Source organism: Melanotaenia boesemani, chromosome 3, assembly GCF_017639745.1.
Source record: "Melanotaenia boesemani isolate fMelBoe1 chromosome 3, fMelBoe1.pri, whole genome shotgun sequence".
NCBI lineage: Eukaryota > Metazoa > Chordata > Actinopteri > Atheriniformes > Melanotaeniidae > Melanotaenia > Melanotaenia boesemani.
In genome coordinates this window covers 17467623-17481183 of record NC_055684.1, presented here as the reverse complement: position 1 = coordinate 17481183, position 13561 = coordinate 17467623, and the positions used below count along the sequence as shown (strand labels likewise).

Sequence of the window (13561 nt, the reverse complement as noted above, 5' to 3'; positions counted from 1 at the left end):
CAAACTAGCTTAAAGAGGTCTTACATGCACAGTATCTCTGAACCAGCCACCACAAAACATAAAACTGGTATTAATCTGTAACACTAGGAAGACAAGAAATATTAACAAAAATGCCATGGTGTTACTTTTAAGCATTTTAGTGTCAGTGATCCTGCTTATAATTCACGGATGCTACTGTAAACATTCAGAACAAACCAAACCACTATCCATGAATGCTAATGTGAGTTTTAAATGTCCTACAATACTCATCTCTGTGCTGTATATACAGCCTCCAAAACACAGTTGTAAACCTACAGAATCACATGATAAACCACTGGAGGCGTCTGATGGCATTACGTCCTTAACTCCACCTTCAGTCGTACCGTGTGTCAAAATCAATATGTACATGTTATAATGGCACAAAACAACAGTGAATTCAATTTTAAAATTCCATTTAAAGAGACAGTAATATTCACATTTTCTGTTCAATCTCTGAGAAAAAGGAAGTCAAAGATCCACTGGCTTTTAACTAAATGAAGTAGCTCTGAAAGATTCAAAGATAAAAAAAAAAAAAAACTGTTCACATTGGTTTTCAAACCATCACAAGAAAAATTTTGAAATATGTCCAACACAATCACGATAAACTAATATTTTCCTCCATAAATCACTATGATAGTTTATAAATAAAACATCAACACACACTATCGTTCTATCTACAGTTGTTCCACTGGCCTCGGTCCCTGGTACAGAAAGGTAGGGAAAACTTTTTTATATAAAACTGATGTGCAAAAAGTTGTCTTCTTAGGTCCCTCTCATGGAAAAACAATATATATCTACATAACCTTTGCTGCTCTCTTTGTAAATTCCAACTGTGCACTTAAGGTGTCTTTTCACTTGTGCATCCGTTTGATTTTAAACAAGTTACTGCATTCGCTAAAATCCTAACACCATCAATGTTTTATTAAAACTAACTTGAGGTATTATTGCACATGTTCCTGAACTGCGGACTTGAAATCCATAGATTTCAGAGTTGCTCACTCTGTACCGGCTTTATGTGGAATGTCACTGATACTGTTTCAAGCTCTGACTGTCCGGCCAAATGGATGCTGTAGCAGTCTGCAGAACATACTGTAAAGTTTTCTGGAGTTGTATCATCATAAAAATTGTCTCACCACAGTCAATATGTCACTGCAAATTTTGGTAAACATGCATAAACAGTTTTATGCGTAGAAAGAACTGTAAACATCCTGCTAACAGTAAATATACCAGCAGGAACACAGAGAGCCATGAGCAATGAGGGAACAAATATCATATGCTGCATTCATATTCCCTGTAGGACAGTTGTTGTGTTTGCAATATTAACACATAAAAATGCCACTCAGCAGTATAGGTGGCCATCAGCAGTTACTTCCAGTCAAGGTCATGTTTTCTTTTTACTTTAATCTCTTCAAACAAAGCAGCCCACAGCTGGAAATAGTGAGAATAATAACAGACATTATGATATAATAAGAGCTTAAGATATTTAGAGGGTAAAGCCTCTAACTGTCTGATTCATTTGCATTAATATTACAAATAGATTTTAACTTTATCCAATTATAAACTGTGAGGGCTTTGCAGCTATTTTACCACTGATTTACTTGCATTTCTTTGATTCTATTCAGCATGTGGGACAACTTTTCCAGTCTTCTGGACATATTCTAATTATAGCATGAACAATGTGACATGAATGCAGCACAAAATCCAGACCAAACACTGCACTGCACAATCTGGTTTTACAGATTATAGTTGTGAATAAAATCCTCTGCAAACCTGCATGGCAAATTGTTCCCTCCCATCATTGACCAACACAGCTTCTCTTGTGTTGCACAAACTCTAGAAATTGTAAATGTAAACAGTTACCATTAAAAAAGATTTGGTATCAAATCTTAGTTGTCATCATCTGCATTGCTACAGTTGACTTTGTCATTTTTCCTGTGGCGCTGATGTAAAAGCAGTTATTTGTCATTAGTGCACAGACACAGAACAGTATTGCTCCCCGAAAATCTCATGGTCACTTTGAGACTTTTGACTCCAAACACAATGTTTTAACAAAAGAATTGTTTAAAAGTTTTTTGTGAGAGAAATCTAGCATAAGATAACACATGAAATACATGGTGCAAACACACATTCTTGCACTCATCTGACCTTGCTTGACTGTTTATCATTACAAGCATCATGCACTGACTCACACATTTTGTCCAGAGTGCTGTATAGTGGCCACACACCCACACATAAAGCTATCAGTTGAGGTGAAGTACAGCAGTGACAGTGAGGTTCCCTCTTTCACTTGTATGTTAAAGGAACAATGCAGTATTTGAAATAATCTTCTTGCTCCTTGTCTTCTAGAGAGACATGAAAAGATGGATATCGGTTTCATTTTTGAGCTCCAGGTGTATCAATTAAGAAGACTCTCCTCTTTGATTGATGATAACTATGGTCCCCATAGCACTCCAGAAATGACACACAGCAGAAAAAGCAGATGGCATAAATGTTATTCATTGTCATTACTTGTGGTGCAACATGGCATAAAAACCCACAGAGGTATCCAGATGCAAAGTGCAGACTTCAAGCATGAGCACACTATAACACACAATATAATAAATGCTTGTCATATTTTTTGAAACTGCCAGAATTCCCTGGCAATAATATATAAAACAGAACAGCTGTGAAAGTGTCTGGTTCCTCTGAGTCACTGCAATATGCAGGAATCCACTTTTCCTCCTTAGTGGAAAAAACAGTCCACAGGAGCCTTTATGCCAATTCCTCTCAGGGTTATTAAGTTCAGCTATAATAATGAAATATTGGTAGGTGTTGCTTATGGAGGCTGTTCTTTGTACACACAAAAAAATGTAGATTTTTCTGTTTGTTTGTCTTATAACTAATCAGGAGATAAATTAGGAGATAATGTCGGTTTTCATTTGCAACAATCTATGAAGGACAGGGTACAGCCCATGCTAAGCATAGCTTATCACAAGAGCTGAGAGCTGGGAAAAACAGATTATCTAGCTTCCTTTTAAAAGTGAATTATCTTTCTCATGACAAAACCAGAGCCTACTGATCCAAATGTTGCAAAAACTTAAGGTGAGTTTGAATTTATTGTTTTGCTGCTAAATGTATTTTCCTAAGAGATTTGTGAAGTTATTTTAAAAAGGCAGCCCTCATTTGCTGTATTTGGTAGATTTTCTTTTTAACTTTACAAAATGTTAGGATTTGTTTTCTTGTATCCAGTTTTGTCCAAAGCTTTCTCTGTACTTGATGTGTACCAGCTGATATCCATTTTCTCATCTTACTCTAAGAAAGACAGAACAGGTGGATTTGCAAATTTTGCATTATTAGTTTAAGTTCAAACATTCTCACACAGAGTTACAGTTTTATACGGTGACCATGCAGTCAGACAGTGGTAACTGTTAACAGGGAGCTGGGACACAGTATGTCCTCCTCATTTTCCATCCTGGTCCCATGAGTCAGCAACTCCTCTACTGTCGTCCAGTCATCCAACAGCTTTCTGTTCCTCAGACGACTTAGCTTCCTTTGACTGAGTTCCAAGACTGTGTTGCATCGTCCTTCTGCAAAAGGTCCGACTCCTCTGTTTTCCAGTGCACCCCCATCTCCAATGGAGGCTCCTCCCCTGCTAATGGCATCTCGCACAGTCACTCCTCTGGCCTGCAGCTGCTGCTGCCTTTGCTCACGAGCCAGCAGGAAATGTTCCCTTCTCTCTGTTCGACTCCAGTACCGACCCAGCAGCATGTCAGTGTTGGTCTCCTCATCGGTGCTCATCCCACTGCGTTCGTCGGCCAGCTGAGATGCTCGGTCTCTTAGCAGCTGGTTTCTCGTGATCCGTGAATTTGGGTTGGGTTTGGAGCTTGGATAAAATTTAGGCTGTAGACCAGAACCTGGATTAGGGCTTGAACTCATATTTATTTGTCCCTTCTTTGCATCCCATCCAGCAGCAGTTCCAACCCCTGTGTGGCCTTCTAGGGTGCTGTAAAGGCCTCTGCCTCCCCCAGCTCCGTGGGACTGACGGCTGGCTGGTTTCGGCCAGGTGTCATTTACATCTCCAGCTTGAGGTGGGTGATCCAGGAGATGCTGATGCTCTCTGGCTCGATTCCTCTCCAGCTCCTGTTGCCTCTCTCTTTCCTTCTCCTCCTGAATCTTTGTCTCCCTCTCCAGCTCTTTCTCCTTTTGCATTTGCCTTTTCTGTTCCAGTTCTCTTTCTATCTCTCGGTCCCTTTCTGTCATCATTGGTTCTGGCATCAAGCCTCTTTCTTGCGAGTGCCACCAGTCATGGTGAGTTATCTGGCTGTTAGGGTTGTTGTCATAGCATCGCTCATGGTTTTTGGCACCTCTGATGTTTCCCAGAGGGGCTGGGTGTTGTTGAGGTGAGAAGACAATGCTGGCTGGGTGGGGAGCCATCATACCTGTCACTATCTCACCTTCCTCTGGGAGGCCTGGTGGAATGGCGCTACGTGGCGAGACACCTCCACAGTGGTGCAGGGTTGCTGCACAATAGGAAGGAGATGCTGGGTGGCTAGCCCGGCGGCGGTACTCTTGGGGAGGAGGGCGATGGTGCAGTGTTCGGCTTCTCCTTAGCATCCCCACAGAGCTTGACCCCTGGTGAAGGTGCTGCTGCTGCATGGGTACTTGTGGTCTCCGATGGCTGGATGGGGTGCTGCAGGTGGAGAGGACCGGGCCAGTCATTCTTGGGATTGCAGGATGGGCATGAGAGGGGTTGAAGAGGGCCCCACTGCTGGAACTGTGGCGGTTCAGGCAGGGCCGGTCGGCTTTATGGAACTGAACTGAGGAAACCCTGGAAAAATATACATTTTAGTAAACAGTGACAGAAACATCAGTAATGACACAAACTTTCCAAAGTCAAGTGTTGCTTTTATAAAGACAGGCTTTGGTCTTTTATACTGATTATGTTTAGAGAGCTATAGAAAGTAATTAAATTCTTGACTAATAAGGTATGTTTCTCAATAAATGGACACATTTTGAAGTCCTATTATGCTATATAAATGTAAAGCACAATGAAATGCATTGCTCTGTGTAGCTAATATCCTTTAATTGCAATGTGATTTATTAAAATTTGCAATCTTTTAGCCAAATTAAAAATCTTTAAATGCAAAAATCCATAGAAGTGTACTATTACGCTACTGGCCAAGCCTTCCCCTTCAAACAGATGACATTGTGGATTTTGGGACGTTGTTTACAGCTGAGGATTGCATGAAGCAGAAGGGATTTAGTTGTACTCAGGGGTCTCCAACTACAGTCCGCGTGAGCTACTGTCCTGCAGGTTTTAGATGTCTCCTACCACAACACACCTCAGCACAAGCCTGTTAATGACCCAGTGATTTGAGTCAGGTGTCTTGCATCAGGGTTGAATCCAACACCTGCAGGACAGTAGCTCATGAGGACCGGAGTTTCCATTTTTCAGAATAACTGCTTCAATGTCAAATGAAATTATGGACAATGGTCACTCTAACAAGACCTCAGATGAGTCATCATCAGCGGTTTCACATGCTATTTAAGTGAAATCTCCCACTATCTCCATCAGAGTTGGAGAAGCCCCTGTGGGTGAAAATGAAACATCTTCAGGCAATTACACCAAGTCACGCTAACTTTACTCAAAGCCAAATTGGATACCATGACCTGGATGAATGAGAACCTTCACAGAAATTTTATTGTTGTTTATTGCATTCATCATTAGGTGCATGGTTGGAAATATCAGAAAACTTAACAAAACAAGACACATGAATGAGACAACTAGTTTAATCCTGATGTTACTCTGATAACACTGGCCCTCAGGTTCTGGAAATAAACAAGTGAAAAGTGATTTAAATAAGTGAACCTGCTTAAACTGAATTTGTACATGCCAAAACTGTTTGCTTTTTGTTCTGGTTTTGTTTCTTAATAAATATGTTAAACTGTTTTTGTTGAGTTTAATTTGATGTAAATGCACCTTAATGGGGAAAGTTTAGGTACATGGTAAACAAAAACTTGTTAGCCTCACTTAGGTGTTACAGACTATTCAGTGTGAGGTATTCAATCTGTGAGCAGTTTTTTTTTATCTCTTTATTCTATTAAAGGCTCTTTATTCTATACTAATCTAAATAATTAAAACTGAAGCCTCAAATGTGCAGTACCCTGTATACCACCAGAAGTGGAAAACAAGCACAATTTGTACACCTGTCTCATTTTTTTGCACTTGAATATCATTACCAAACTACAGCTCGTATTTCTGTTTCTGTTTGTTAGTCTCTGTTTTGTATTGGCTTTCAGGTGTGTTTTTTTTTGAGCATGACTAACAGAAAAATTCCAACTAATAATATTACTATGTATAATTACCTGAAAAGTCCGCGGGGTGGGACATCCAAGACAGGCCCGCCGTCCTCCTCCATCCCGTGCTGCAGCCGCTGACACTGAGGCTGCATTGTCAGTGCTTCTGGTATGGCCTCCAGCAGCTCACGGTGGCTCTTGGGACAGCTGTCACGCCTCTCACGTCTCTCACATGGTTCACCCTGATGTTGCAACCTTGCATTGTACAAACGCATTCTCTTCTCCAGCAGCCTCTGGAAGTGCCTGAACTCTCCAGTGCTCACACTGTAGAAGCCTGAATCGCTGAGCTCTGAGGAGATGAAGGACTCTGAGGAAGGTGAGCCCCCACCACCAAAACCCCCACACCCTCCTGGGGCAAGAGCCCCATGTTGATGACAATCCTCCAGGCCTCCCTCCTCAGTCTCCAATCCAGAGAGGTCACCCTGGTGGATTGAGCCATCAGTCCAGCCCAAACCACTGTCCAGCTCATGGTGAAGGGGCATGAAACCGAGTGGCTTCTCCAGTATGAAGTCCTCATCATCGGTCTGCAACAACAGACACCATGAATCCAAAGGTCATAGCACAAATGCACAAATAAAGAGCTATAAATAACTGCTTGTTTTATTTTTAATCTTATTTCATGTGTGTGGTGTTTCAGTGCAAGCTGAGTAATAAACAAATGAGTTCCTGGCAACGAAACACTGAATTTTGGAAAGTATGTAGGGAAATCTCAGCCACATTCGTAGCTTTTTTTTTTTTTTTTTTTGGCCATTCAGGCAACATTATAGTTATGTATTTGAAAACGGAAAACTAATTTGGTTAAGAAAAATACATTTTCAGTATGTTTTATGTTTTTTTTATTGTCAACAAATCCTATGAGAAGATCAAAACCAGCAGACTGGTCATAACTTCATGACTTTGTGACCCTTAGCCTCAAGCCCATAAGTGTAAGTGTGTATTTATTTATTCATTCATTCAATGATTCATTTATCTTTTGTTGTGCAAATACAGTTTAATTTTTAGAAAATTGTCATGGATTTATTAGAATAATGCAGCTGGTCACTTTTATCACTCAAACAGGATATAATGAAGAATTTGTTGAAGCTCAGTTGCTTGTGACGTAAGCTAAAATATACCACAGCACAATGCTATCTATGAGATGTCTGGGATGATACTTTTTTGATAATATTAGTTTATTGTTGATTTGGCAGACCCAGTCATCACACAAAAAGAAGGATAGTAGAAGAGCAAAGTTTTAGATACCTGGCTCTGGCAGGTGGTAGGTTCCTCTAAATCCGCATTACAACATCCCATCAGGCAATTCTGTTCCTTTGGTCGACGACCAGTCAATCCTAGATCCTGAGAGATTAAAGGTATGATAAAAGGACATAAGGAGCAGTTTACAGCGCACTTTCTGTTATTCATTAAGAAATTCTTGGTCAAATCAGCACCCATATACAGAATATGAGTCTATTAGCAAGGTTTGAGATCAGACTGAGCCTTTGATTTTTTTCAGTACAGACGGAGACCATATATATATATATATATATATATATATATATATATATATAGAGAGAGAGAGAGAGAGAGAGAGAGAGTGAATATAATATAATATAATATAATATAATATAATATAACATAATATCATATTTAATCATCTGCTTGGCAAGTAATGGCACAAGGTTGAATGTTGTTCTATGATGTCTTTTTCTGTCATGGATGGCTTGTTTGTGTCCTCCAATCCAAAAAAAAAGCCAATAAACTACATGAAAGAAACTATTGAGCTGTTTCCCTTTGGCTTCAGAGCTTTCTTCATAGATTGTTGTTGTTTGATATATATTTTTTTCAGTTTCCTGTGTGTGTTTGTGTCTCTTTCAGTCTCACCTTGTGGCTAATGTCCACGGTGTCTTGTGGGGAGCCTGACAGGTAGCTATACCGCCCTCCATCACAGTGATCTTGTGACAGAGGCAGATGACTGTAAAAATGTCTGATTGAAATAAGAACACATAAACATATCAAGTAAATTTTTTATATCCAGGCATTGAGTAAGACTTACATATTTGAAAACAGGCACATGCACATGCTGTTTATTTGACGATGGAGTCCATTTAATCATATCTATAGTTTTGTAGATTTTAACAGAGGAAAGTAAAACCCTGGGAGAATTTGTGCTTTGCAGATTCCACAATTACATTTGGGTCTGTTTTGTTTTGTAATATGTTAATTTGGGTTTCCTCATTACTAAACACAGTTACAATTACTTTGAGTGAGAACTCAAGATACAATTTAAACTAGTTTGGGTATCAAAATTTATAGTTGCTTAATTAAAAACAAAGCAAACTAAACTAAATTCATTTTAACTGCAAGCTAAAATAAAGGGGTTGCATGTTTCATATTTTTTACTTTTTTTTTCTTTATTCTTTTATTTGTCTTGTGTTTTGTAGATTTCATGGTTTTAATGGTGCCTTTGCTCTGGGTGTGGATACAGTATATGTTACAATTCTACTTAATTTTTATTTAATTTCTCCTTCATTTAACCAGAATAAAGCCAACATTAGGTAAATTAAATACAGAATTGGATGAATAATGCAAGAAGTTTTAAAAACAGTGACATTTACCAATGCCGTTTTCCTTTCAAGCCCTTAAAATTAACCTAAGATCCCCCAGAGAGATCAGTTTTGTTAATTTCAAATCAGTTTGTAAGTTATTCCAAGTGGAAGAAGCAACGTATTTAAAAGCTTTTTGTCCTAAGTTCTGTTCTCACTCTCAGAACCACCATCTGAAGACCAGAATGAGAGCAAAGGCCATACTGGGTCTGGTTTCTAGATATGTATAACAGAAGTGAGTCAAGAACAGTTTTATATATGAAAATCAGCAATGTGAAAGCCTGTGCACATAGAGGGACAGCCATTTAGCAGTTGCATATAAAGTGCAGTGGCACGTGGGATTTCCACAGCCAGTAATGAAACACAGAGCACAATAGTACACACAGAGTATCCAGGTACTTAAGAAACTGACCAGGGGCATTTAAAAATAATGAATCCCCATAATCCAACAGAGGTAAGAAAGTAACTGATATCAAATTCTAAGATGAAGTGAAAGCATCAGCTTACAACTTTACACAGAAACCAGCTAATACTCAGACTCTTCTACTGATTATGATCTTCTTCTGTGCGCATACCTGTCTTGGTAGGAGGGACTTGAAGTGTTAAGCCCCGCCCCCATCAGTGGAAGTGGAAGGTTGAGGTGATGCAGGTTGAGGGGAAGGGGTTCCCAGGATCCCCTGTCTACATTAGTGCCACGCCCTCTTTGGCCCTTAATTTGCAAGGTGATTGGACGCTGACTGGCGGCCAGGATCCGCAGAGCATCCCGCTGACTCAGGTGGGCTAAACTTCGCCCACTCATCTGAGATATGAGAACAGAGAATGAAAAAAATTAGGAAACATCTGGAAGTGCCACATCTGACAAAGAGCTAAATGATCATCTTCACATGTTTGCTTCCAAAAGAAGGAAACATGAGTATAAGTTCAATATTCACTCTTTACACATTCTTCATACGTAGAGTATTTATCTACAGGAATTGGACAGGGATACTTTAGACTGAACCATGTAGAAAATGTATTGTAAATCCACAACAACTGAGATGTTTTACTCTATCTTCTGAGCAGTCTCTGGATTTTACAACCCGCTGAAACTCCTGCAACCTCTAATAGCATTGCTGTTTTATCATTCTGTTCAATATGTAACAATTATGTGTAAATCTTTTGGATCAGTTTAATCCTTAAAATTCTCTATGAGCCCCTCAATGTAATATGTAAGCTTTCTAGATGATCGGGTAACATAAACAGATCTCTTTAATGAAAATAGTTCCTTTCTGTTCCTCTGGGCCCTGATTAACTCAGGAATAACATCAATCTGTTACTACACAGATCACTTGTCTATGTTAATCATCTTCAGTGTGTAAAAACTATATTAGTTATGTGGATCATCATTACTTCAGTCAAATATAAAAATATAGTATGAATAGTTGACACAGATTATATCAGCTGAGTGTTAAAAATAATAAATTATGAAAATTAAAACTACATTTTCTCTGCTTCAGAGCATATATTTAAGTCTCTGAAATTATTGCTAAAACAAAAACCCAAAAAGAAGAAAATTCTGGCATTTTCTTTCATTCTTTCAGATTTAAAAAGTGTCTAATTCAGTCAGCACTAAGCAGTCCACATTTATAATGAAAATGTTCATCACACTCAGTTCAGAATGACAATATCCACCCCCTTCTCATCTTTATCTCATTCAAATGCAAGTTCCAATCAAGCTGCCTTCACTGCAACTAAGAGGTGGGAAGTCAAAACTCTTCTGCTCTTGCTTTTTGCTGTGTTCATCATCATTGTTTGACAATGAAATAGGATAATAATGCTCAAGTCATTTGTCTAGTGTGTTATGTACCAAACTGACTTTCATTAGGTGGTTTTTATTTCTCTCTGTTTGGAAATTGGAAATTCTAATTGGTTCTGCCATTGCTAACATTGGAGAATAATATTCCACATAACCAACAGTTCTTAATGTGGTTTCTACAGACAAAAAAATAATAAATTAATGAAAAAAAATACAAAGACATGGGTCAACAATTACATCCAGGGTTTAAAAAAATTATATGTGACAGATGTACAAACATGCAACTGGTTGTAACTTTCCGTAATGCAAGGTTTTAACAGCCTAATCCAACTTGGGCCATTCAACACTTTACTTGTGATAAGACTGTGCCCACTGGACTCGTAAATACTGATTCTGCATTGCCAAACTGCAGACATGAGAAATGTAATAAAACTACCAGTCATGTTTCTCTTTTGGTATGGTGGATGGTAGCCTGAGTTGGGCTTGCTGTGTGTGCTAATGTGAGCCCTCAAGCTATTGACTGCATGCTTTGTTATATGGTAATAACATGCTTCAAGAATTATTCAGTGCATCCAATCTAAAAAAAAAAAGCAGTCCCTGAAGTAAGGAGGATTTGAAGATAACCTTAAAACCAATTAATGTAAAAAAAAAAAAAAGAAAAAAAAAGAAAGAAAGAAAGAAATTCTTGGTGGAAAGAGGAGCCGTCATTCTGTCTTTCTTTGGTATTTTGACAAAAGCATATTAGTAGCTATTACATTGAGGCTTGAGGAAACTGTTTCATTTTGAGAAAAAATGGGAGTAATGTGCCTCTTTTGAAGAATGTAACAGGTTACCTAATGACCAAATGTTACACGAATGCATCACGGGAATAAATCAAGCACTGCTCCAGCCCAGCCAATGTGGAAAAACAGCATTCATTAGCATCTCCAAAACATTTTTGACACAATGCAAATTGTCTTAATCAGTCACTGTTTTTCTGTTGGGTAATGAGACTCCTGCCTGATGATTCAGTGACACCTGATCAATTTAATTGTGGTGATCAAATATGAACATGTTGTCCATGGCTGCTGTAAAGGGTTAACACTTACAAGCAACATAGACCTCATCCTACTTCTCACACACAAATGCAGCTCAGCAGCTCATCGAATTAGACGCATGAACAGTATTGTTAACTCCAGTACATCACAGCCATGAGTCACCCCCTGCTACATTCATACACACACACACATGTATATATATATACATATAAATACACACACACATGCACACACACAGCATGAGCAGAGAAGCACAAAATGGCACCTGTGTGTGGAGACAGAGGATGGCAGCAGAATGAATGTGAGCCTCCAGGAGATGAAGATGACAAGTGTGTGCACAACATGAAAATACTACATTTTTATAAAAATGATTTAATAAATTTAAGAGTTTAGGCTTCTAAACGGAAGGAAATCTGAATTATTATCCACATATTTACAACCACAATTGTAAAGTCCTGCAGAAATCATGATGCCATTTTACATCTGCATACACACGCACGCACACACACACATATATATATATGTATACACATAAACACAAGCACTACAGCTTTGTTTCATTTTTTTCAAAAAAAGATGCCATAAAACACAAACACTGCAACACACTGCACTACAGGTCTTTAGGGGCTCACCGTTTGGTCACCCATCCATGGTCCAGAGAGCCAGCAACCCATCGTCACGGCAACAGAAGACAGCTGGCTTGGGTTTGGTGAAAATCAGCGACGCTGCCGTTTCCTTCAGCAGATCGTCTCCTCCTCCTCACTCTCACTCTCTCTCTCCTCTGTGTGTCTTTCCACTATCACTCTCTTCTCTGCATCTGCTGTCTTAACACTGTCCCACAAGCTGCTCCTCTTACACGTATACCTCTCTTTTGTTCTTGATCTTTTTTGATCTGTTACTTCAGCTATCCTCATCCCTCCTCTTCCTTGACAGTTCCAGATTTTAGCATCTTGCACACACATATGAACACACACACCCATGCATGCAGCGCTGCAATCATAGAAATATGCGCAGGCTGACACGGTGTATTCAGAGATGGAGAGGGAAACACGCAGTCACACAGCAAGGAGGGTGTCTGATTGGTGGCCTTTAAAGAGTCATCAGCCAATCATATGCAGTGTTCTCCCTGTGGATGTTTTCCTCTGTGACTGAAGCTCCTCAGCAAAGTCTCCTGCAGGATGCCGTCTCTACTGCAGTGATACAGTAGCAGAAGGAACACACCAGCCAGCCGTCCATCTTCTAGCTGTTCATCCAGGATCCCCCAAAAGAAAGACATGCTGGGAAATGTAGTCTATTCAGTGATCAGCTTGAGATTAACTAAATAATTACCTTTTTAATTTGTGTGTGATCAGATCTGTAAGGGAAGAGATTTAAAGACTTCTGGATCTAGACTAAACTGACTTCCAGTATAAGGATCAATTTAGCCTCTAACTAGTTTGTTAAATGGTAAGTCAGTCAAATATTTTTATATGGTAGCAGGTCCGAGTGGCAGCTGTCACCATAGAGAGTGGGGAGATGTTATCTTTTTAAATGTGGTGATAATGGTTTACATTTGAAGGGAACTCTTGGGAACAAATTCAGGTGTGAACATAAAACTGCCAAAAAACACATGTGTGGGGAAAATGTGTTTCATCCTTGTAAGTAGCCTACACACATTATTGCTTAAAATACACAAATTAGATAATTTACAAATGCATATTTTGGATGCAGTTACAGTAGCAAGACAGACAGATGTATTTCTCCATCATGGATGAAGCTGATGCGCCGTTACTCCCTGGGATTGATTCTGG

At 39.2% G+C, this 13561-nt stretch overlaps 1 protein-coding gene across 1 annotated transcript; it reads right to left on the bottom strand.

Moving 5' to 3' along the window:
- Positions 1–2876: 2876 nt before the first annotated feature.
- LOC121635817 lies at positions 2877–12753 on the bottom strand. Its single transcript, XM_041979162.1, has 6 exons — positions 12404–12753; positions 9515–9738; positions 8218–8320; positions 7597–7692; positions 6364–6878; positions 2877–4825 (listed from the first exon to the last, which is right to left on the bottom strand). The coding sequence occupies exons 1-6, from the start codon at positions 12443–12445 to the stop codon at positions 3409–3411; spliced, it is 2397 nt and encodes a 798-aa protein (XP_041835096.1). The 5' UTR covers positions 12446–12753; the 3' UTR covers positions 2877–3408.
- Between the last annotated feature and the right edge of the window lie 808 nt (positions 12754–13561).

Excerpts from the sequence above, each read along its gene's own strand:
- LOC121635817 (XM_041979162.1), bottom strand. The coding sequence starts at position 12,445 with ATGGGTTGCTGGCTCTCTGGACCATGGATGGGTGACCAAACG. Across the intron at positions 6,879-7,596 it reads CTACCACCTGCCAGAGCCAG|ACCGATGATGAGGACTTCAT; the intron begins GTATCTAAAACT and ends CTGTTGTTGCAG. Across the intron at positions 4,826-6,363 it reads CCACCCCGCGGACTTTTCAG|GGTTTCCTCAGTTCAGTTCC; the intron begins GTAATTATACAT and ends ATATTTTTCCAG.